At 45.6% G+C, this 21,653-nt stretch overlaps 2 protein-coding genes across 4 annotated transcripts in view; one reads left to right on the top strand and one right to left on the bottom strand.

Moving 5' to 3' along the window:
• Positions 1 to 750: 750 nt before the first annotated feature.
• On the bottom strand, positions 751 to 16,279 carry mtmr10 (myotubularin related protein 10). 2 transcript variants are annotated; one of them, XM_060071228.1, is made up of 16 exons: positions 15,621 to 16,279; positions 14,996 to 15,056; positions 13,693 to 13,829; positions 13,509 to 13,581; positions 10,941 to 11,083; positions 9,315 to 9,408; positions 8,684 to 8,831; positions 8,338 to 8,425; positions 7,663 to 7,751; positions 7,053 to 7,183; positions 6,796 to 6,865; positions 6,253 to 6,323; positions 5,115 to 5,287; positions 4,715 to 4,885; positions 4,269 to 4,451; positions 751 to 3,123 (listed from the first exon to the last, which is right to left on the bottom strand). In XM_060071228.1, the coding sequence occupies exons 1-16, from the start codon at positions 15,675 to 15,677 to the stop codon at positions 2,443 to 2,445; spliced, it is 2,370 nt and encodes a 789-aa protein (XP_059927211.1). In that variant the 5' UTR covers positions 15,678 to 16,279; the 3' UTR covers positions 751 to 2,442. The 2 variants fall into 2 exon arrangements, with proteins under 2 accessions (XP_059927211.1, XP_059927212.1); XM_060071229.1 differs by lacking the exons at positions 13,509 to 13,581; positions 13,693 to 13,829; positions 14,996 to 15,056; positions 15,621 to 16,279 and adding an exon at positions 12,027 to 12,734 and having other exon boundaries at positions 10,941 to 11,109.
• Positions 16,280 to 17,348: 1,069 nt separating this feature from the next.
• The window catches only part of myo1ea (myosin IEa), a 39,159-nt gene continuing 34,854 nt past the window's right edge, over positions 17,349 to 21,653 (top strand). For both annotated transcript variants that reach the window (XM_060071209.1, XM_060071208.1), the window contains exon 1: positions 17,349 to 17,608. In XM_060071209.1, coding sequence (XP_059927192.1) covers positions 17,606 to 17,608 — 3 coding nt within the window. In that variant the 5' untranslated portion in view covers positions 17,349 to 17,605. The remainder of the gene's footprint in view (positions 17,609 to 21,653) is intronic.

Here is a 21,653-nt window from a genome sequence, read left to right as displayed (position 1 = left end):
ATCCGGATGTTGATCTCTTTTAAAATGAAACCACCGGATAGATTGACATCAAACCTTTTAATCTTATTTTGGATACACCACTTTCATTTACATTGTGAACAATAAAAAAAAAATTATATATTTTTTTTTATGGTGTAGTTTTAACGAATTTTAATGAATGAACGGATGGAACTGTATGGATCCTGATTACACCATATCCATTTTTATTAACCATTTTTAAGAAGTCCAACCATATCAATTTAATGCTGCTCACGTCCAAAAGACCATGTTCCTTAAAGCAAAGATCCTTTTAAAGAGGGGTCAACCCAGACAAACGGATCGTCGTTCATACATGGTTCTGCTCCTTTTACCATCGATGTGGTCAATGTGATATCTTCAATGGTTTAGTCACCTTACCAGATGACTAAACCAGTGAAGATATCACATTGACCTTTTGCCTTCATTAAAGAAGGAGATCCCTGAGAGTTATTACCTGTTGGTCCTGTGATGACATCGCTGTGAAACGCTATTTTCTTACACGCGGGCCTGTTTGAGGTTTTATTGTTCTGATGACTAAAAGTAAAAAAGGGAAGAAGAAAAAGCCCCTTAATCTTAATCAAAGGGCTTTGTTTCCACCACATCACAAGTAAAATGTGTTGCTCAAGAAAGTCCCCACATGAGACACAAACATGATCTATTTATTCCTCAGTGGATTATTTTATAATAATGCAGTTGCTTGTTAGCATGTCCTGGATAAAGATGACAAGAGGATGTATTTCAAACCGTTATTTATTAGAGGTCACAGAAAACCCTGTCCAGGTTGTTCCACCCTAAAAAGTCTAATTACATTTTCAAATAGGCCTCTAACTTAATTTACATTTTGTAAAAATGCATTAAACAATTCAGATCTGATGTCCACAAACAGACGAATTGTTTATTATGTGTACAGAAAGAGACCCAATTCCCCAAAAGGCACGATTCTTCCTCTTCAAAATGGTGTATTTGCTGTTGATTTATATCAAACTGCCCTATAACAGCAGAGACCTCGTCCAATCACAGCAGGGTGCAATAAAGATAATTAGTAGTTAGAACCGTATATAAATACCTCTTCATAAAATACAAACTAAATACATAAAAGTTACTCAGTACCATTATTATAAGTAGGCCTACAATAAAACAATTCAAGCACAACTTAAGATTAGTTAAAGTTAATCAATTGATAATCTGGCGACAGACTTTAGTTTATTGTAATGTGGACAGGGAGAGGATACTAGCCATTAGTAATCTATCCTGCATGTATCACAAGTGTTTGCAAAAAACAATCAAACATCAATCTGTTTCCAGCCTATGCAAAGGTCCCATTTATGGTTTGATCATCAAACTATAGGATCCCTTTTTACCTTCCATAGGTAATTATTTGATTTACTTGTTAGTTAAATACATCATATAGATAGTACCTGCACACCACAAGCCATCTAAGAATTCTATGAAAAAAATAATAATTACTACCACAGATTCAACTCCCAAAAGCTTAATTTTCGGTAATAAAAGTGTCATCTGCATTAAAGTTAGTATAACAAAGGTCCTTTTCTCTACTTCAATACAAAAACGATTTTCAACCAAAAAATTAAGACCCTGAACATTTAACTATGTGCTACCTTTATCTTTCTTTAAGCAAGTAGTTTGCTTGTGCAAAATAAACCGTAAGAAACTGCTTAATCAATCTCAATCCAACTAGGCCCTAACATTACAATGCTGAGCAGTCACTTTCTACTTCCCTTTCTGCAAAATAGTTTTCTCTACAGCCCCTCCATTAAAGAAGCGCTCATCTGTACATTAAGGCCTCGGCATTCAGATAGAGTATTTACATTCCAATATTGATAAGAACTTCTGATCTCTAAATCCTATAAAGAATGTCAAACCCTGCACACCAAGCACAAATGCACATGAGCACACAAACATGCACGAGCACATGCACAAGCACACGTGCACACACGAGAACACATGGACACGCACAAGCACACGCACAAGCAGACGTGCACAAACTTCATCGGCAACAACAGAAGCCAACAACCTTTCATACCACGACATTGAAATGCGCTTACATATCAAACAGGAGCGATCGTGGGGATTGGTTGGACGTCCCGAATCCGTACAGCTCCACTGAAATCCCGGTTCAGCCAATAGTTTCTGGGTGGACATTATTTGTGTCCAATTAGAAATTCATACACCTCTATATGGTGGATCATTATTTACACTCTAGATTATAACATAATCCCATGAACCAACACGTGTTAAAGCTCAGGTGAACATACAACCACGGTCTTAGAGTGAAAACTTTCAGAAAACTGTCCAGCTTGCAAGCTCAATGAATCCACAACCCAAACGAACTCTGATTCTAAATGCGTAAAGTCGATTCGGACAAAAAGACTAAACTCAAGGTGCGCCTGACGCCCTGAAGCCTCATGCGGTCTCGCCGGCCAGGGTCTCGGTGGAGAGCCACGTCTTGGCCCCGTTCAGGAGCTTGCTGATGGGCGTTCCGCGGAGGTTGGGCCGGCACAGGTTCCCCACGGGGGTGAAGGGAAAGGAGGAGCTGAGGAACTCCGGGGGGGGCGAGGGTTCGTACAGCGAGCCGGCCTTGAAGAACATCCTGCTGGGCTCCGCATGGGGGGTCCCGGGGGGGCCCCCGGCGGGGCTGGCCCGGGGCGTGCTCCCCGGCGTGGGGCCCTTGTAGCGCCGCAGTTGGCTCTGCAGCGTCTCGATCTCGTGGGCCAGCTGGGAGACCGCGTGGACGGCCGTGACGGGGCCGCCGCGGGGGATGACGGCCTCGGGCACCCAGCGCAGGAAGTAGAGCCGCCACAGCGCCAGGTGGGAGGGCAGCAGCTGGGGCAGCAGCAGCCCCTGGGGGTCCGCCGGGCCCGAGAACCAGTCCCGGGCGAAGCGCTCCGACGGGCTCTCGGGGACGTCCCTCACCGGGAACAGGTCCGACTTCAGCTGGGCGGCCAGGGAGTTCCGGCGGGGCAGGGTACCCTGACTGCCCTGCAGGCCGTTGCGTGCGAGGGCGGGGGGGGTGCCTCGCAGGGTGGAGCTCCAGCCTGTCTGGGAGGGGGGCGTGCCTCGCAGAGTGGAGCTCCACGTTTTATGCTGCAGAGGAAGAGACGAGTGGAGACATGAGAGACATGTTGGGACCCCCCCCTCACACCCCTCTTACGTACTTAGTGTGTGTGGTACGTCCTGGCACTTAAAAATAGTCCTTAGCATTGTGTCGCGTCTTATCCCAACTATCTTTGTTGTGTACGGGGAATGGGTTAACCCTAGTGATTGTTAGTGCTTGGTTCTCTGAATATCCTTAATGTAACGACAGCGATATATTGTTGTTCCTCTTCTTCTGACTAATGTACTTATTGTAAGTCGCTTTGGATAAAAGCGTCTTCCAAAAGGCCCTGACTGTAAATAAATATCATAGGTATGTTCACTTTTTTTTTTTTGTTCACTAGAGCCAATCAACTTCGCGAAGGGCTTTTCTCTTCCTTGTTCTGAAATGTTAGAGAATCAACTCAGGGTCGTCAAGTGGAAACTCGGGTACCGGTAAAAACGACAGAATGAGATGAATAAGATGGAGAACATGTTTCACTTTTCCGTACTAAAGGAACGAATGTGCTGTACTTCCATCGACACATGACGAACTGGTTGCCAGTATCTTTCCGTCCTTCTCCATACCCCCACCAGAGAAGCTGTGTTTAACGGAGAGGCCTTCTCCATGTCCCCACTAGGGGAGCTGTGTTTAACGGAGAGTTCTTCTCCATGTCCCCACTAGGGGAGCTGTGTTTAACGGAGAGTCCTTCTCCATGTCCCCACTAGAGGAGCTGTGTTTAACGGAGAGTCCTTCTCCATGTCCCCACTAGAGGAGCTGTGTTTAACGGAGAGTCCTTCTCCATGTCCCCACTAGGGGAGCTGTGTTTAACGGAGAGTCCTTCTCCATGTCCCCACTAGAGGAGCTGTGTTTAACGGAGAGGCCTTCTCCATGTCCCCACTAGGGGAGCTGTGTTTAACGGAGAGGCCTTCTCCATGTCCCCACTAGGGGAGCTGTGTTTAACGGAGAGTCCTTCTCCATGTCCCCACTAGGGGAGCTGTGTTTAACGGAGAGTCCTTCTCCATGTCCCCACTAGGGGAGCTGTGTTACGTAGAGTCCTTCTCCATGTCCCAACTAGAGGAGCTGTGTTACGTAGAGTCCTCCTCCATGTCCCCACTAGGGGAGCTGTGTTTAACGGAGAGTCCTTCCCACTGACCTTTGTGCGTCTGAAGGACTTGACCGCTCCGTTGTGAGCATAGGGCGCCGCCTTGCCCACGTAGATGGGGTTATTAAACAGGGCCTGGTCCGTGACGGACAGCTGCTGGGACCAGTCCCAGACGGGCGGGAGACACAGCTCCTCCCCCTCACCCAGTGTGATCTTCTTATCCTCGAGGAAGTCCTGGAGTCAAGACAACACGGAAACACAACATTTTACCGGAAATAGCAGCTGTCATGAAAAAGATTTAGAAACAACTATCGCAACTTTTTACATCATTACCCAATCCACTACTTCATTCAAAATAAGAATGTAGTCACATCAATATATCTCATAAGGACAGGTAATATTTGGAACACTTTAATAGATCACACACACACACTTCTACCCGAGGGGAGTCTGCAGGGACACACTGAACTGAGGGAACATCTTGCTGTGTTTCTTACGTGCATGGTGTCTGCGTGGTGCTTTGGGCCGTTGAAGAGGAAGGTGCTGAAGACAGGAACCCACATGCTGTCACTCAGCAGCGCCAGGTAGGTCTCTGTGAACTCGAAGGCGGACGGGTACTGGTTCATCAGCTGCCACACACAGTCCAGGAAGAGCAGGAACAGCGGAGACTGGAGCAGGAACAAAATGGAAGTAATCAATCACGACGTGAGGAAGGCTGGAGTCAGGAGACGCAGAGGAACGCATGAGACATGTTCCACCGTCTGAGGGCAGGGGCGCCACTTCACTCTCCCTGAGACACGCTCCACCGTTTCCAGCATCACCAAGCAGCGTTTGCGTAAGGTGTAGAGTACCGCTATGTTCATTCCCACGCTACGGGGCGACACACTGCAGCCCTACCTCTTCCTTGTCGCTCTTCTTCAGGTGATTGCAGCGGTCCAGGAAGCGATGGCCCGCCATCACCCACTCCTTCTGCACCAGGCTCTGGAACCCGGACAGCGAGCGGAAGTGAGGGTCCACCATGATCTGCACCAGGGAGGACACCACACAGCTCAGGTCTCGGCCCTCCTCCTCTGGAAGGGTGCAGGGGAGGGAGAGGGAGGGAGGGAGGGAGGGAGGGAGGGAGAGAGACACAGACAGACAGACAGACAGACAGACAGACAGACAGACAGACAGACAGACAGACAGACAGACAGACAGACAGACAGACAGACAGACAGACAGACAGACAGACAGACACAGAAAGAGAGTGACACAGAGACACAGAAAGACAGAGAGACAGAGACAGACAGACACAGAGAGAGATAAGCCAGGTTCATATTCAACAGGCTCTATGACACAGAGAGTCCTTTAGACAGGTTTAATCACAACGTTAAAGGGGCTGTAGGTAAGACTTATATTGGATAGGCCAGAATAGCTTCTCATTTCTTTAGTTCAAAACACACAAACACAATCAGCCCCGCAGAAAATAAAAATAAATCCTTGCCTAAGCCTAATGAATAAATAGTATTACCTCAATAGTGGAGGAGAAATAAGTAAATAATTGAAAAAGATTCCAGGCATTAAAACGAGAGGATACAGTTCAAGGTGAAATGCGCTGTGAATATATTTCCAGTTCCTCTGTAGAAGCAAATTCAAATTCAAAATGAGAATAGACTTTCCGGCCATCTCTCTGACCAATCAGTGCATTCTTCCCAGATACGGTCTGGGAATCCATCTTGCCTGTCAATCACAGGTGAAACAACTCAATGGTGAAGAGTATGGAGGGAGGGAGGGAAGTCTATTGAGTCGTTTAGTTAGTAAATCGTGCTCTCTTCTGCTCTCTCTATTTGCTAATGACCAATACCTACAGCACCTTTAAACAAAGCAATTCTTTATTGAAAAGCTGAGAAACACACACACACACACACACACACACACACACACACACACACACACACACACACACACACACACACACACACACACACACACACACACACACACACACACACACACACACACACACACACACACACTTGGGGGGGGGGGGGGTTACCTTGCAGAATGACCGAAGCGTTCAGCCCTTCCAGAATGTACACCACATCACAAGAATGTTTCAGGAAGGTCCTGCAAGCCATAACAACACACGGTTAACCTTTGCTCAAGAGTTTGAGTGTCCACATACCTCCCAGGTAGGACGCTAAGACATGCTCGCAGCAGCATTGTTCCTGATTTAATGTTATCCGTGAGTAATGCTCCTTTTCCCTTGGTGGTTAGGAGCAGAGAGTTCTGGAGCATCGGGAGAGAATGAGCTTGGTAGAGGTTGGAATGTCATGAAGGAGCATACTTAACCAGCTACACATTGTTTAACAATATTACAATATTACTACAAATGGGAGGTATAGGTTTAATTATTTACCCATATCAACATTTTATAACATTATTTTGAAGATGAATGTAAAATAGTTTACATTCTCTTGAAAATAATGTCTTTTTTTTTTTTGCCATTATAAAAAAAAAAATATATCTAAATAATTTAAACCCAAAACAAGTCCCATCCCAGCTGGGAGGTGCAGAGGTCTGGTCCTATCTGACCCACCGCACATAGTCCAGCCACTGGGAGTTCTCAACCGAAGACAGCCACCTCTCCTCCGTCTCCTCAAAAGGGTCTGGAAACAAATAGACAGAAACATATTAACACACACACACACACACACACACACACACACACACACACACACACACACACACACACACACACACACACACACACACACACACACACACACACACACACACACACACACACACACACACACACACACACACACACACACACACACACACACGTCTCACCTATCACACAGATGTGCCTGAGCCTGACCAGGCTGTTGTGGACCTGCTGGATGCTGGGCAGGTTCTTGTCCAGGTCTGCCTTGTGGACGTCGCCCCGCTGGGGGTGGCTCTTGATGATGGCGTTGCAGATTCTAGGACCACAGAGAAGAAGACCTTTGCCATAACTCATTCACCAACCGAGTCCACAAAGTTTAAAAATAAATGTAACAGAGAATTGAGAGTTAGATTAGTCCCTACGCACTAACACTAACACACTCACACACTAACACACCATTAGGGTAAAAACACACATCCTGTGTGCCTAGTTAACACTGGCAGCAGTATAGAGAACCACACCATCAAATATTCAATTTACATTGGAGGCAGGATGTTTGTACGATTTTATAACCAAACCATCTCCAAAATAAATGTGCATATTGGCAGAACACCCCTCAAATAACCGGATTCAACTGGACACTGCGTTACCAGAGCTGGGCGTCTGTCTGGTTATGAATCGACATATCTGACCAACCTTCCTCTGAGATCAGCGTTCCTGCTTACCGCGTCTGGGTTCAAACTAAAGCCAGTGAACAAGTAGGACCTACTGCTTCAGCCCAGCGGCCCAGCGTACCTCTGATCGAGCCTCTTCTGTTGGAGGGGGTCAGTGATGGCGGCCATGCGGGTGAGGGCACTGCCGTTGGGGTGATTCCAGCACCATACCTGGAACGAGGGTGAGCGACGTGCATCAGACACAAGACCCAGAGAACAAACCTGCTTTTTCCCCAAATGCAACCAGGTGCAGCTGTTCTGTTCAATGTGATTTAATAAGTGGCGTGAGTACCAACAGTGCTATAGCAGGGTATCTGCAGGTTTCAGCATGTCAAATTGAAGACTTTTTAAGACCTTTTTAATACCACCTTCAATGAAATTTAAGACCTAAAACACGCGATGATGGGGGTTGGCAACAGACGCGAGCCAACTTCCTTGAATTTGCACCTACCCATTGTCGCAGACTAGCTAGCAAGCACGCAGATAATCGTTTATATATGCAGCTAGCAAGAAAGAGGCCTCTACATGTCCTTCATGAAAAGTCCCACGAGGAAAATAAAAAAAAATATAGTCCTGCCCCGACAAATTTAAGACCTTGAGTTACAGTATTTAAGACCAGCATATGACATTTGTAACGAATTCAAGACTTTTTAAGGCCTTAAATTTAGAAACATGAATTTAAGACTTTTGAAGGATGCGCGGACACCCTGTGTAGGTCTGAGGCAGTGGGGGACACTACGTCTGGAGGAGTGCTCACAGGGAGACGCTGGCCGCTGAAGGCCTCGGCGTACTGCCTCAGATCCTGGTCCGCAAGGGAGGCGGGAACCACAAAGAACTCCGGGAGACTGAGCGGGAAAAAGAGAAAGAAAGAATATGACAACAGGGCGGAAACAAGGAATACCGAAGGGTATTCCTTGTTTCCGCCCTGTTGTCATATTTGTTCTTCAGACAACACGGCGGAAACAAATATTCCTGTTTTCATTTCAATCTAAAAAACAGTATTCATGTATTAATTTCAATGTAAAAACACAGCCCATTTGTTTGATTCTTTAACAGGTAAGGATCCACGTCCACTGGTGTTGTGGCGGACGTGGCGGTCCCACCTGGGCGACACGCCGTAGCCCTGGTTCACCGAGCAGACCCTCCACTCGGCCGCGCCGGTCCTCTTGATCTCCCGGTCCCAGTCCGAGGAGCAGGCGAACAGGGGCGTCTGCGAGCCCCCCGTGGGCCGCGCGCCGTTCAGCCCGTCCTCTGGGGACACGGAGGTACACACACGGTCAGGGCGGACCCACAACGAGGTACACACACAGTCAGGGCAGACCCACAATAACACAGAGGTACACACACGGTCAGGGCTGACCCACTATGACACGGACTCTGATTGGGATTATTTTGCTCGATATTGTGGTTGGGATTATCCAGTGCGATTGAAAGATAACCGATTCTCTATGTATTCTGTGGCACAAACTGTTCTAAAAAAACAACAATTAAGCAATTACCGAGTTGTAATGGTTTGTCATTTTATTACCATTAACAAAATGAGATTCATGTTTTCATTTAAAAAAAAAATTGTCCAATGAATTGTAGCCTTTCACGATTAGCTTATTGCAGAGGCCAAAAATCACGATTCAAATTCATATGAATAAATTGTGCAGCCCTACACAATCCAATCCAACAGGGCATTGGCTGACGATAAAGGATCCCGAGAGTGTACAGTCTGTGGGCAGAGCGTACCTGTGGAGCCCAGGTATCGGGTCCCGATCAACTCAAAGCCAAACAGCAGCTGAGGGTCTGCGGGCCTGGAGTAGTGGGCGATCGCCAGGCACACCTGGAGGGGAGAGACCGGAGATCCTTAGCAAGAAACATCTACACGCAGAACACACTTTTAAATCTGGATTGTTATTTGAGATTCGAGTACACACACACAAGAATGAAATTCGGTTTAGTCGTTTTAAGATCTCATCGAATCCTATTCCAAATAAATAATACTTTTGATCCTAAATTAATTAGCTTCTTCCCATTTGTGTTTCCAATTTCCTCCGTTTGTCTGAGCGTGTGTGTGTGCATTTTACAAATAGCCGTGCTGCCCCAGCTCTGTCATTTCCAGCGGCAGAGAGATCTATATAGATTGGCTTCAATCCATACTGCACAATAAAAACACAAGGGCCGTTTTAAGAGGAAACCGTAATTACGTGTGTGGTTTCCATAAATAGACGGCTAAGGATAGGGGCAGAAACATGGCCTCCATGCCCAAGGTGGTGCCATGTGCTACCTTTAGGGAGAGCAATTCAATCACCAGATGGATTTCGAAACTAAAATGTACATATATTTTTTTAATGGGCCGGAGTTCAGCAGTGTTTCTGAGCTGGTCGCAATAGGAGTGAACCAAACCAGCTGCATGCTGGTCCAGACTCAAACCCTGGCCCACAGCCTACAGTCAATAACAGAGTTCTGGGCACTCCAACTGTCTGGGTGACGTGAACTAGCGTAGCGTAGCTCGCTGGGCGGGTGGCCCTGCACTTGATGGTACAATTATTGTAAACAAAGAAAGGCAGCTTCTTTTTTTCGTAGAATATATCAGTTATAGGCTGTGATTTTGTTGATGTTTCATTATTTTGGAACGAGACTAAAAACACCACCGAGCTAATGGAATGAGGTGTCAGAGCAACGTTATCTTTAATACAATTTTTTCCTCCAAAGAGGAAACGCAACAATCAGTGCAAAACAATCAGAACCAAGTGCAGAACCAACACCCATTATTGTCTCGCCCTCGTCAGACTCTGCCCTGACGCGGTGCGGCGATGCCATAGGGCGCGTGGCTGAATGGAGGCCTTGTTCCCTGGCCCGTGGTGCTGAATCTAAAGTTCTACCCAGTCACATGTTCCCCCCATCAGTCACTACCTACCGAGGCTGGCTTTTGATCCCAGCATCCAAACTGGGGTTTTATACTGGTGTGACCTCAGCATGGCCTGGTCCTACCACTCTCGTACTTCGTTTCATTTGCACAGAGAGTCTGGCCACTCTCCATTGACAAACGTTAACTCACTTGAAGGCGGGTGTCTGTTGGAGTTGCCCAGTGCCACTCTGGATCTGCCTTAACCAATGGCTAACGTCTGACTACAACTCAAACTAGCGCACGACCTCAACGTCATTGCTCTCAGCCACTCCCTCTGTTCGCTGATTGGACGGGCAAAATTCGACCGGAGAAAACCCGCGAATATACCGCAAACCCAGACGCAGTACTGAAGGGAAATGAAAATTGAGCAGAAGTACGTAGGCGGGCGAAGCCAGGCTAACAGCATGCCTGATCGACCCGAGTTATTTAGACAACACACTGGGGTAACGCTTTACCACATTCACCTTCTTAGCCCCCTCGGGACCAGCCTCATCGAAGCTGAACCGCACGATGCGGAAGTCCTTGCAGTAGAGGATGAGCTCGCTGGGGTTGAACTTGAGCTTCTGATTGGAGCCCAGGACTTTCTTCTTCCCCTTCGCATCGTTGACTGGAACACAACAACAAGAACTAGAACTGCAAGCAGTTATGCAGGGGTCCAAGAAGTGTGCATTTCGCCGGCACAACGCGAAGCATGTGTTCAAAACAAATGTGCGTGGCCTATGCCAAAAGATGCAACTGACTCCAGTGAATCTGTGGATAGAAAGGTTTTTACTGTGGGAGCTTCGGTGTGGGAGTTATAGCCCAAAACGCGTTTTCAGAACATTCCATTGGCCAATTAGGAGATATACAATGTCGTCGTTTTCTGGCGCCGCCTTGTGGTGAAATTTTCCGAAGAGAATTTTCCTCGTGGCGAAAATTTACGATTTTTTTATCGAACGACATTTAGGTTAGCACCGACATGTGTGTAACATTTGGACTTGATCCGATGTCTAATTCTGGATTTTTGTGGATTTTCGATTTTCCACGTCTAGTTTTGCTCATGAACCAATACTCAAAACGCTACCGTTTCGTCGTCGAAGGTCGGATCAAAAAAGTGTTCGAATTTATTTTTTTGTGTTCGTCTGAAGATGCCGTGTGCAAAGTTTGGTGTCAATTGGTCAAGAAATGTGGGAGGAGTAGCGAAAAAACAATTTTGCGGTTTTCGCGATTTTGCGAAAAAAATTTATAGACGCAAATGGGCGTGGCCTAGGCCAAAAGATGCAGCAGACTCCAGTGAATATGTGGGTACAAGTTTTTGACTGTGGGAGGTTCGGTGTGGGAGTTATAGCCCCAAACGCGTATTCCTTGGTATAGCGCCACCTAGTGACCGGAGTGTCCGGATTTTGTCGTCTGCGTAGTCCGAAGAGATCTGGATCTAGTCATGCAATTGGCGTGTCTGCACCATTTACGGTTTGGGCTGTGGGCACACTTTTAGGGAGGTAAGTATAATAGGAAAAATCCTTACAAAAACAATAGGGATCCAACCTGTTGGCTTGGACCCCTAACAACACAATCTGAGCTTAAAGTAAACAGAAATGGCCTTTATGATATTGAGAAAGATGAAAGAAAGTACCATAAGTCAGATTCCTGTACTACAAGTATTATATAACATCAAATGCTGTCTAAAGGAAAGTCTCCCTCATGCATATTTTCCATTGAGGATAATCGAGAAGATTTTGTTGTAATTAATAAGCAAGTAGGAATTCTTTGGACAGAACAAGAATTGTATGAAGAGTCAACAGAAATAATTACTAAAAACAAAGTCTACTATAACTCTTGATGATCAGAGCATATAAAATGGGTATGCATACAAGCTTTTTCATCACACATTGTGTATGGAGAAAATATGATCATTTATGGTGAATCCCAAATGATCTTGCCAGTAACTGTCAAGCAGAACCAAATAAACAGAAGTGGAAGTGCTTCTTCCTACAAAAGGACACATTTAAATCAACACCAGAAGGCAAACAAACAAAACAAAACACAAACAGACCGAGAACACACACAGAACAACACATGAAGACTGTGGATGCGTGGAGCAGAAGAAAGAAAATCTGAGAGGTACATGCCCGTTGCCGACATCACAATTCACACTGAAAGGAAACCACTGAAACACATGTGGAAAAAATGAAACGACTAAGACGCAGCGTTGGCTGCTGTGAACAAATGGTCAAACACAGATGGAGGAAGACGTTGTTCTGGAAGGACAATGCTCCCGTTATCTACTCACCAAGGTCGACGGGAACCCTAACACACTCTTTGCATCTTCATAATAACGCAGCTCTCAAAATCAAAACAAAAACGTGTACAATTATCAAATGACTCCTAGCAGCTCATGCATCAGAGTTAAGGTACTTAAAAATACGTCACAGTTTGTCTGAAATCCCCTTTTGGACAGTACTTGGCATTGGGAAGTACCCAAAAACATGTCTGTGGTACTTTTAATCGGCTCTCTAAGGCTAACAGGAGAGAATAAAACTAAAAGCAAACCGGATGTGCTTTGGGACTACTTTTAGCATCGTTCATTCACAAACGAATGGTGTCACTCATGGACTGGGAGAACAAGTCCCCGCTCGGTAATATTAGCATAACAAACAGACGCTCCGAGCGCTTTGCCCTTGCCCCGTCAGCGAATGACAGCCCAGAGTTGCATAAACAAGTCTAATCCCTGGCCTGCAGCACCACCAACGCTCCGTCCCCTAAGTGTTGGCCCGGGCTAATCCCGAGGGTGGCCCACCAGCGACGCCCCAGCAGCCCGGGAACCACAGGTACAGAGAGGGGGCTCTTCATTACAAACAGTGAGTGAGGAAAGCCCAGTACATCACTGGCCGACAGACAGCAGAGGGGGGGGAGAAGGCACTGCTCATAAGGAGAACACACACACACACACACACACACACACACACACACACACACACACACACACACACACACATTTGATCTGCAACCACTGAATTATCCCCAAAGCTTTTGGAATGGTTCTCTTTATGTACCTGTCACCACCTGATCCACACACGCCAGGGGAATGTCATGTTCTCCAAGCAAGCGGTTGGAAACCTGAAATCTCTGAAAGAAAACAGAATCAAAAATATTAATGGCTTGCATTAAGGCAAAACAAAACGCATACAGCCTCTTATATGAAAATGATATCTAGAGCAGTTTAATGAGGGGACCTACTGGTTGGGCCAGAGCCTCATGGGTGACGAAGGAGACCTTGAAGTTGGTGCAGATCAGTTTCCCCCAAAGGTCATCGTGGCTTTTCTCAGCACCGATGCATTTCCTCACAAAGTTCACCTCATTGACAACAATCTCTCCTGAAGTAATACACAAGAATAAAGCACTGGATCAACACAGGGAGGGGGTTGAAACGGCATTACAAGCAAAACAACTGGACATCCATCAGAGTTCTTTGTAGGAGTGCCTTTGATTTAACGTGAAGAAAATGAGCTCAAACCGAAAAAAAAGCTGTATACTACTACTCTTTTGGATCATACATTACATCACACTTTAAAAACCTACGCCTGTTTAAAAACCGAAGCAATGAAAGTCCAAGTACATCAACGAACATGACCTAATGAATGCACAAGTCCTAAACACTCCTACCAAATACACCATGTAAGCCAAGTGTCATGTGACCATTAGTCATCAGCGGTAGTAAATACGTTTTTTGTTTGGTCTGAAAAAGCCCACAGACAGCTAGCCTCACAGACACACTACTGCTTGCCTGAGCAGCTCAAGCACTCCTTCATTTGCCTCAAATTTACATGTTAATTTGCCTTCTCTGTTTACACAAAAATACAAAACATAAGCTCTTATGATTCCTTGGGCATCAATGAGGAGCCAGACCCTGGCCCAGGCCCAGGGTTCCTAGTACACTGGCATTCAGAGGCCAGGAGGAATGATTGTAAACATAGGAGTAGACTCCAAACCCCTTTTTAAATATGGGGTCACCAGCTAATCACAGATTCAGCCCCCAGATGTGTGGAGGACCTTTGAGGGCACACCCATCGTAACCCTGTCTGAAATCCTCCAAGGTACTCTTAAAAGCTTTCACTTCTGCAACAGCTTCTACCCTAGTGTGTGCACGTTTGTGGTCGTTGAGTGTTATCTTCAGGACCTCGATTTCACGTGCAGATTCTCACTTCTGCAGCCTATTTGCAAAGAAAGGACTGGAGTGTACGTGCAGATTCTCACTTCTGCAGCCATTTGCAAAGAAAGGAAGTCAAGTGATCATATAGGCCTTGTATTATCGCTGCCTAGTACTATGACAGTTGCAATGAACTACTTAAAACCGTCACAAAAGACACAGAATGCCATGGCATTTCTCACTACCAGTATAAATGTGCTATCATGTTGAGTGAGTTAGTGAACGACGCGAGTAGTTTAATATTATGCAAATTACCCGATAAAGATTTGACAAGCCAAGTGCATTGTCCTACTGCATTCTCACATTATTTAATCTATGGCAAAGAAAACTCACCTGGAAGTAGTGTTGCTTCCAACTTTTTAACAGGAGGGTGTTGGCTTTTCTTTACATCCGTCTGGAGATAAAGAAAACAGGCAGCACAGGGTCACATTGTAGACTTCAAATGCACAGTCCTTAGAGTTAGAGTAGAACTGAGGCTTATGTCTTTCAATAACAACAGTATCTCAGCTAATTATATTAACTATATATACTAAATTAACAATATACACAATTCGAAAAGTTTGTTTTGGCACAGACCACCAGGATGTAGTGACAATTAAACACTTCTTACCAACACTACTACCACTAGTGAGCATAATGACATGAGCTTTAAGTGAGTGAGTGAGTGAGTGAGTGAGTGAGTGAGTGAGTGAGTGAGTAAGTAAGTAAGTAAGTAAGTAAGTAAGTAAGTACGTAAGTAAGTCAGTTAGTAAGGAAGTAAGTAATAAGTGTACAGTAAGTACAGCAGGATGAAGTCTAAGTGGAACAATTCTTACAATCACTGCTACCTAACCTCACTAGTGAGCAGGTTGGACATGAGCTTTAAGTAAGTAAGTTATTAGTAAGTAAATAGTATGTGTTGCATGTGTCCTGTGAGGATTGTTATCCTGACAACAGCATAACAATGTTAGGATCGTACCTGTAGAGGAGGGAGGTAGGACTTGAAGGTGGGCTTCAGGGGTCTCACAGTAAACATGGTTTAAGTCGGATTACAGTCCACCGCCCGGCTCTATGGTCCCCTCAGCAGGGGCTGGCTGTACTGGAATTAACACGGTGTTAACCAGTACGATCTAAAACCAAGACGTTGAGTTCACCGGTGATCATAAAGAGGTGCTGTGATCGGGACGGAGCGGCGAGCAGGTCGGATCCCCCATCGATGAGGAACCAGCGGGGAGGCGGAGAGTTGTCAGCGGTGTTAGCCTCTGGGGCGGTTGCGCAGCTATGAGCTATGAGGCTAACAAGCTATGAGCAATGAAGCTACGGAGCTATGAGGCTAATAAGCTATGAGCATTGAAGCTACGGAGCTTTGAGCTATGAAGCTATGGCGCTAGGAAGCTACGGAGCTAAGAAGCTATGAGCTATGGAGCTAGCAGAGGCTCCGAGGAGCATCAGATCTCCACACAGTCACCAGACACTCAGAGTTCAGCGTCCACCCTCCGCCCCTCCGGTCCTCATCGCTACAGATCCTTAGGGTCCATGGCTGCATTCAGAACACTACAGGCTCACTGGGGCTGTGGGCCTGACGTCCATGTTTATGTTGGTGGGAGGGGAGGGCCCGGAGATGGGGAGGGCCAAGAGACAGGGAGGGCCCTCAGACACAAGGAGGGCCCCCCCCCACACACACACACACACACACACACACACACACACACACACACACACACACACACACACATATATATATATATATATATATATATATATATATATATATATATATATATATATATATATATATATATATATATGTGTGATCAATTACATATATGTAGCCTACTACTGTATGTTTCTTGGGTTGGTTACATTTTTTTTTACATTGTTGTATATTTTTATACTATACCGGAGAGGGACTGCCTCCTTACACAGTGAGTTCAAATTGTTAGAAGATGATGATCCATGCAGTCTAACCCTTGTGTCCCTTCAACAGTCCACTAGAGGGCGCTGTTTCCCAAGTATTGTGTTCCAAACGCCTACAAACAGCGTCGTTCTCAGCAGCAGCCTGACGAGGACTACAAGTTCACCTCACGTCATTCAAAGCCCACTGAGAACGAAGACTGAAGTGGAATGCATAGCAAGAGTTTAGTTTTCCTACATTGCATTTAAAATAAATAAATTTGTTTATCAAATGCAATAAATGGCAATTTTTCTTTCTCTTTTACACGCACACAAACACACTCACACACATACATAAACATTTAACAGTACTAATTAACACTAGGATGCTACAACATTAAACCCCCTGCCCAATCTTCCTGTCCACTACATCACTCACATTTGCATACGTAAACAATTATTTATTACTATTCCAATTATTATTATTATCATTAACATCTTTTTTATTATACAGTGCATTTCAACGCTACACAGCCATGCACAAACGTGTCTTGGGTGTCTTGAAAGGCGCCTCTAAATTAAATGTATTATTATTATTATTACAACTTTCCTGAAGTGCATCACAGCCTCCGGTCTGGGAAGATCTTGCGCATGTGCAGTGCATGTTTTCCCCGAACACAACTCATGAATATTTAAATAATTTCCCGTTCCGCTCCTCTCATTGGATCCTCTCTCCCGGTTTCCTGTGTGATGTTTAAGATGGGGTTCCATATATGGTGCGTGCCGCCTCTACGTCACCTGAGAGTCTCTGCCCATCGCAGCGCCCGATCGGTTGTAGGTTCGAAGACCAGAATGTCGTGAGGACGCCGCCGGAGGAGCATCCATGCTGTTAAACACTATAAGGGATCTTGCGGTAGACTTGGATTTTATGTTCTTGACGGGTTCGTCGCGCAAAGTTTTTGGTTTTGGACTCCAGGACTAGACTTGGATAAAGTGATACTTTCCGCTGTCCCAGTGGGACACAGCAGAAGATAAGGTTACCCAGTAAGGCTACCCATAAACCAGTTCAGGATGGTGAGTGATCAAGAGACTTATGGCACTGATATTATCACTATGGAGTTTATGGACTTGTTTCATAGACCTGCACTTTTTAAAAAACATTATTACATCACAGTATGTATGATGCTCTCATGTTTTCATAGTTTAAACTTTAAAGTCTTCATTAATTTGAGGCTCATTTATTTTGTCCAGAATTTTATCAGTAACCAGACAATTTATTATTCTCTTCTCTAAGTCGAGATACACTGATGTCTCTCTCTCTCTCTCTCTCTCTCTCTCTCTCTCTCTCTCTCTCTCTCTCTCTCTCTCTCTCTCTCTCTCTCTCTCTCTCTCTCTCTCTCTCTCTCTCTCTCTCTCTCTCTCTCTCTCTCTCTCTCTCTCTCTCTCTCTCTCCCTCACACTTTAATATCTTTCTGATATCTAAGACTAACAGGTAAATATTGACCCAGAGCTGGTCATTTGGTGTCACCTTTGACCCTTTTGACTGGCAGACAATACACACATCTATAATCTTTCCCACTAGGACACAAACAGTTTCCAGAGTGTTTATGGGTCATGTATCACAGCCCGCCAAACCAGCCCGGTTACCAGTGTGGGCCACGGGGTGTGTGTAGTGTGTTGTCTGCTCTGAGCTCGGGCCGGACCTGAGACAGGTTTTTCCTGGTGGTTGAATGCATTCCCCTCAACACACACACGCCCAGGGCTAACGATAGAAGAGGAGATGGTATGGCCTCCGCCTTGGTACGCTGGCAGGCTGGTATGTTTGGAGTTCAGATGCCCTGAGCGGATGTGTGTTGTCATCTGGATCACCACTGATGGTAACTCGTGGGCGATTGGGTCCAGCACCTTTACGGGGACATTGCACGTTATAGTGTTCGAGAAGGAGTTAAAGAAAATAAGAAAAGCAACTTCACATTGGTGTCTGCCCTCTTGAAAAGTAAGAGGACTGGTGAAGCAGATATTAACCTTTTTGTTTTGGGATATTTGAAGAGGCACAAGAATGCTCCATTCATTGGAACAAGAGCAGCCTAGCCAGTCTGTCCCAGTGTCTGAAATAGCAAACAGAAAGCCTGCCTATGGGTTCCCTCCCAGCCAGATGCAGAAAAGTAAGTCACTCTGACAGCAGATGGCTTGCATTAGCGCTAGTCTCTCCTACTGGGAGGTGCGTAAACTCAGAAACACCCCCCTCCCCATTTTAAAGCATTTTCCCAAACCCATCTCTGCTGAAGAGATTTACCCAGGAGCCGAGGCTCTGGGAGCAGGATGAGGATGCAGAGTGTTGACCTGCAGAACTCGTTGCGCGTGTCTCTCTCTCGTACGCCCATTCCACCTTCTAGTGTCGGCCACCCGGCCCGGCCTAATGTGGATGAATGAATGCTGAGGCGCCCTGTGATCCCTGCTTCATGTCGACATGGTTCACCCTCACGGCGTCTCGTTGATGAAGTACGAGTGGTTCATAGAGAGTGCTGAGCATATTCATAGCAGGTTGATTTATAAGTATGCTTTTAGCTATTACTAGGCTATTAGTATCTGTAACACTTGCTTGCTTCATGGTGCATTAATAATAATAATTAATAATAATAATAATAATACATTTAATTTAGAGCATTGAGCATTGAGCATGGCTGTAGAGGAAACAGTACACAGCTTTATGTTTTTGAATCGCCTGCTGGTTGATTTAGTCTGGTTGTTCTTTTAACTCAATTTGACACGATTCTCCGCCACACTCAGTAGAAACAGAATGAAGCACAATTCAAGCTGAACATTGAACCAGACAACCAGACAACATGTTGCTGGTGTCTGGGGTCAGTATCATCCACAGCTTGCAGTATCTCTGTTTAAACCAACTTATGGCAAGGTCATGTTTGGCAAAGTCACGTCTGAGCCCACAGAGAATCTCATGTATTCGTTGCAAAAGAAAATCCAACTTGTATCTCATAAGCCAAGTTTTAAATCAATTAAATGTTAATATTTTGCAGCAGGCACTGCATGCTTTTAATTTACTTCATATACATAAATAACACTGGTGGGAACCCAATTCAAACACATGCACGTGCTTCACATGAATGGATTGTCAAGGTCTGTTTGCCCCTGGCTGTTCATTACCCACAGTAGCACCACACCACCTGGGATTGGCCTATTCGGAACTGGTTTGTAATGGTGTGAATTCTATCGGTGAAGGTGACATCATAATGTCTCCATAACTGGATTAATACTAGATCCTCTAGTCTGAGGTGACACCTGTGTCCCTGTTCAGTGATTCACGCCGTGAACAGGGAGCATGTGTGCAGCAGTGCTGTGACTGACTCTGCTGGTTTCACTGTGGTCACACGTCAGGTGACCTCAGAGTCTGGGTGTTGACTCTCTTATCACTGGCGGCTCTGCCCTTGGTTACCTTTTGTTTTCACTCTACTCCCTCTATCTGGGAACGCAGAGTCTTTCTAATGCATGGCTTCTATAGCAAACTTGCTCTTTTAGAATGGTACGGCATTGGCATGGGGTTTTTATTTCAATAAACTCAGAAAGAGATTCATTCTCCGTATTGATAATCATTCTGATTGGGTGTAAATAGTAAAGAATACCAGCAATAGTTAAGCCTTAAACTAATCAGTCTCAGCGACCCTATTTAGAGATTAGAATCATTGTTTTAATGTTTACTAGCATGAATACAAATTTTGTGACTGAAACCCAGACCACATAACATGTATCTTAAAAATACTCTCAAATGATCTCAATGGTTTACAACAAAAAGGTCTAAAAATATACAATTGATTTAATGCTACACAGTGACAACACACAACATTCTGCCTGCCTGATTCATCTCAGCCTGCAACCAGTCAGCGCTTAGTCGGCTAATATACCAAATATACCAAAATACATTTATATATATATAGAGATAAGCTAAGATAAAACTTTATTAATCACGGAAAGGAAATTCCTGTGTTACAGCACAGCAGCAACGGAAGACACAGGAGATACAATGACACTATACAATAAAAATACAAAGTAGTGCAACTGAAAACCAAAATAGATGCAAAAATAAATGCCTAAGTATGGACAAACAGAACAAACAGGACAAAGGGTACACCAGTTTTCTATTTGTTGGTTTTTCTCCCCATGTCTGAACGTACGATTCCAGGCATATTGTAGAACCGGCGTGTTCGAGAGGTGGGAGAGACGCATCACGTGTGCTTCTGATCAGGGCACCGCATCGCCGATGCGGTGCCCTGATCAGAAGCACACGTGATGCTTCTGAAGGGCGCCGCAGTGCAGACGGGTGACCCCCTGTCCCCGCCCGTCGACCACCAATCCCCCGTCTGCAGGTGTTTACGTCTCACAGAGAAACAGCAGAAGCTAACGGTCCGTGCAACTCGTGTTCACATACCCGTAACCCAGGGCAACAAAGACTGTTTAAACCACTCCCTCTTTTAACCTGACTGTGCAGTTATTTACTGCCTGGTCAGGACAGCAGGACCAGCATTCCCCTGACAGGACATTCACTAGGCCCAGTCTGGGGGGGGGGGGGGGGGGGTTCTCGGGCTCGGGGGAGTCTCATACAGGCCGTTATGTGGAGCACCCCCCATGGGCTCAGCTCCCCTCCAGCGGCCTGCTGTCCTGGGTCGGAATGGCTCGATGAGACGGGGTGCTTGTCGTTGTAGCCTGGAGGCAGTCCAGGAGACTTTACAGTTCAATCTGGATCTGCGTATCACAAGATGGACGCCTGTGATCCACTTGAATATCGTCTGAATTGTTACCACGGTCGCCCCTGTCTGATGCGGTCGGCCATTGTTTCTTTCTGTTTCCTCCATCAGTCCACTGAGATCGGTTATGATCGGTTATACAGATGTCTGTTTCCCATTTGCATTCCTGCTGAACTCACCTGAGCGGGGGCTGCAGTTATTAGACGTTTTGGATCATAATATCCTCCAAACAATGAACATCTGATGGCGGTCCAAGTTTATCTTGGCAACCTGACACCGAGATCAATGATTCACCGGTTTACAGCAGGGAACGCGCGCGTCGGCTTCTGTCACCCTGTTTGTTGTTTCTGTTTAGTCTC

Source organism: Gadus macrocephalus, chromosome 14 (genome assembly GCF_031168955.1).
Source record: "Gadus macrocephalus chromosome 14, ASM3116895v1".
NCBI lineage: Eukaryota > Metazoa > Chordata > Actinopteri > Gadiformes > Gadidae > Gadus > Gadus macrocephalus.
The sequence above is the reverse complement of the archived record's forward strand: the minus strand, read 5'-3'. Positions and strand labels throughout refer to the sequence as shown.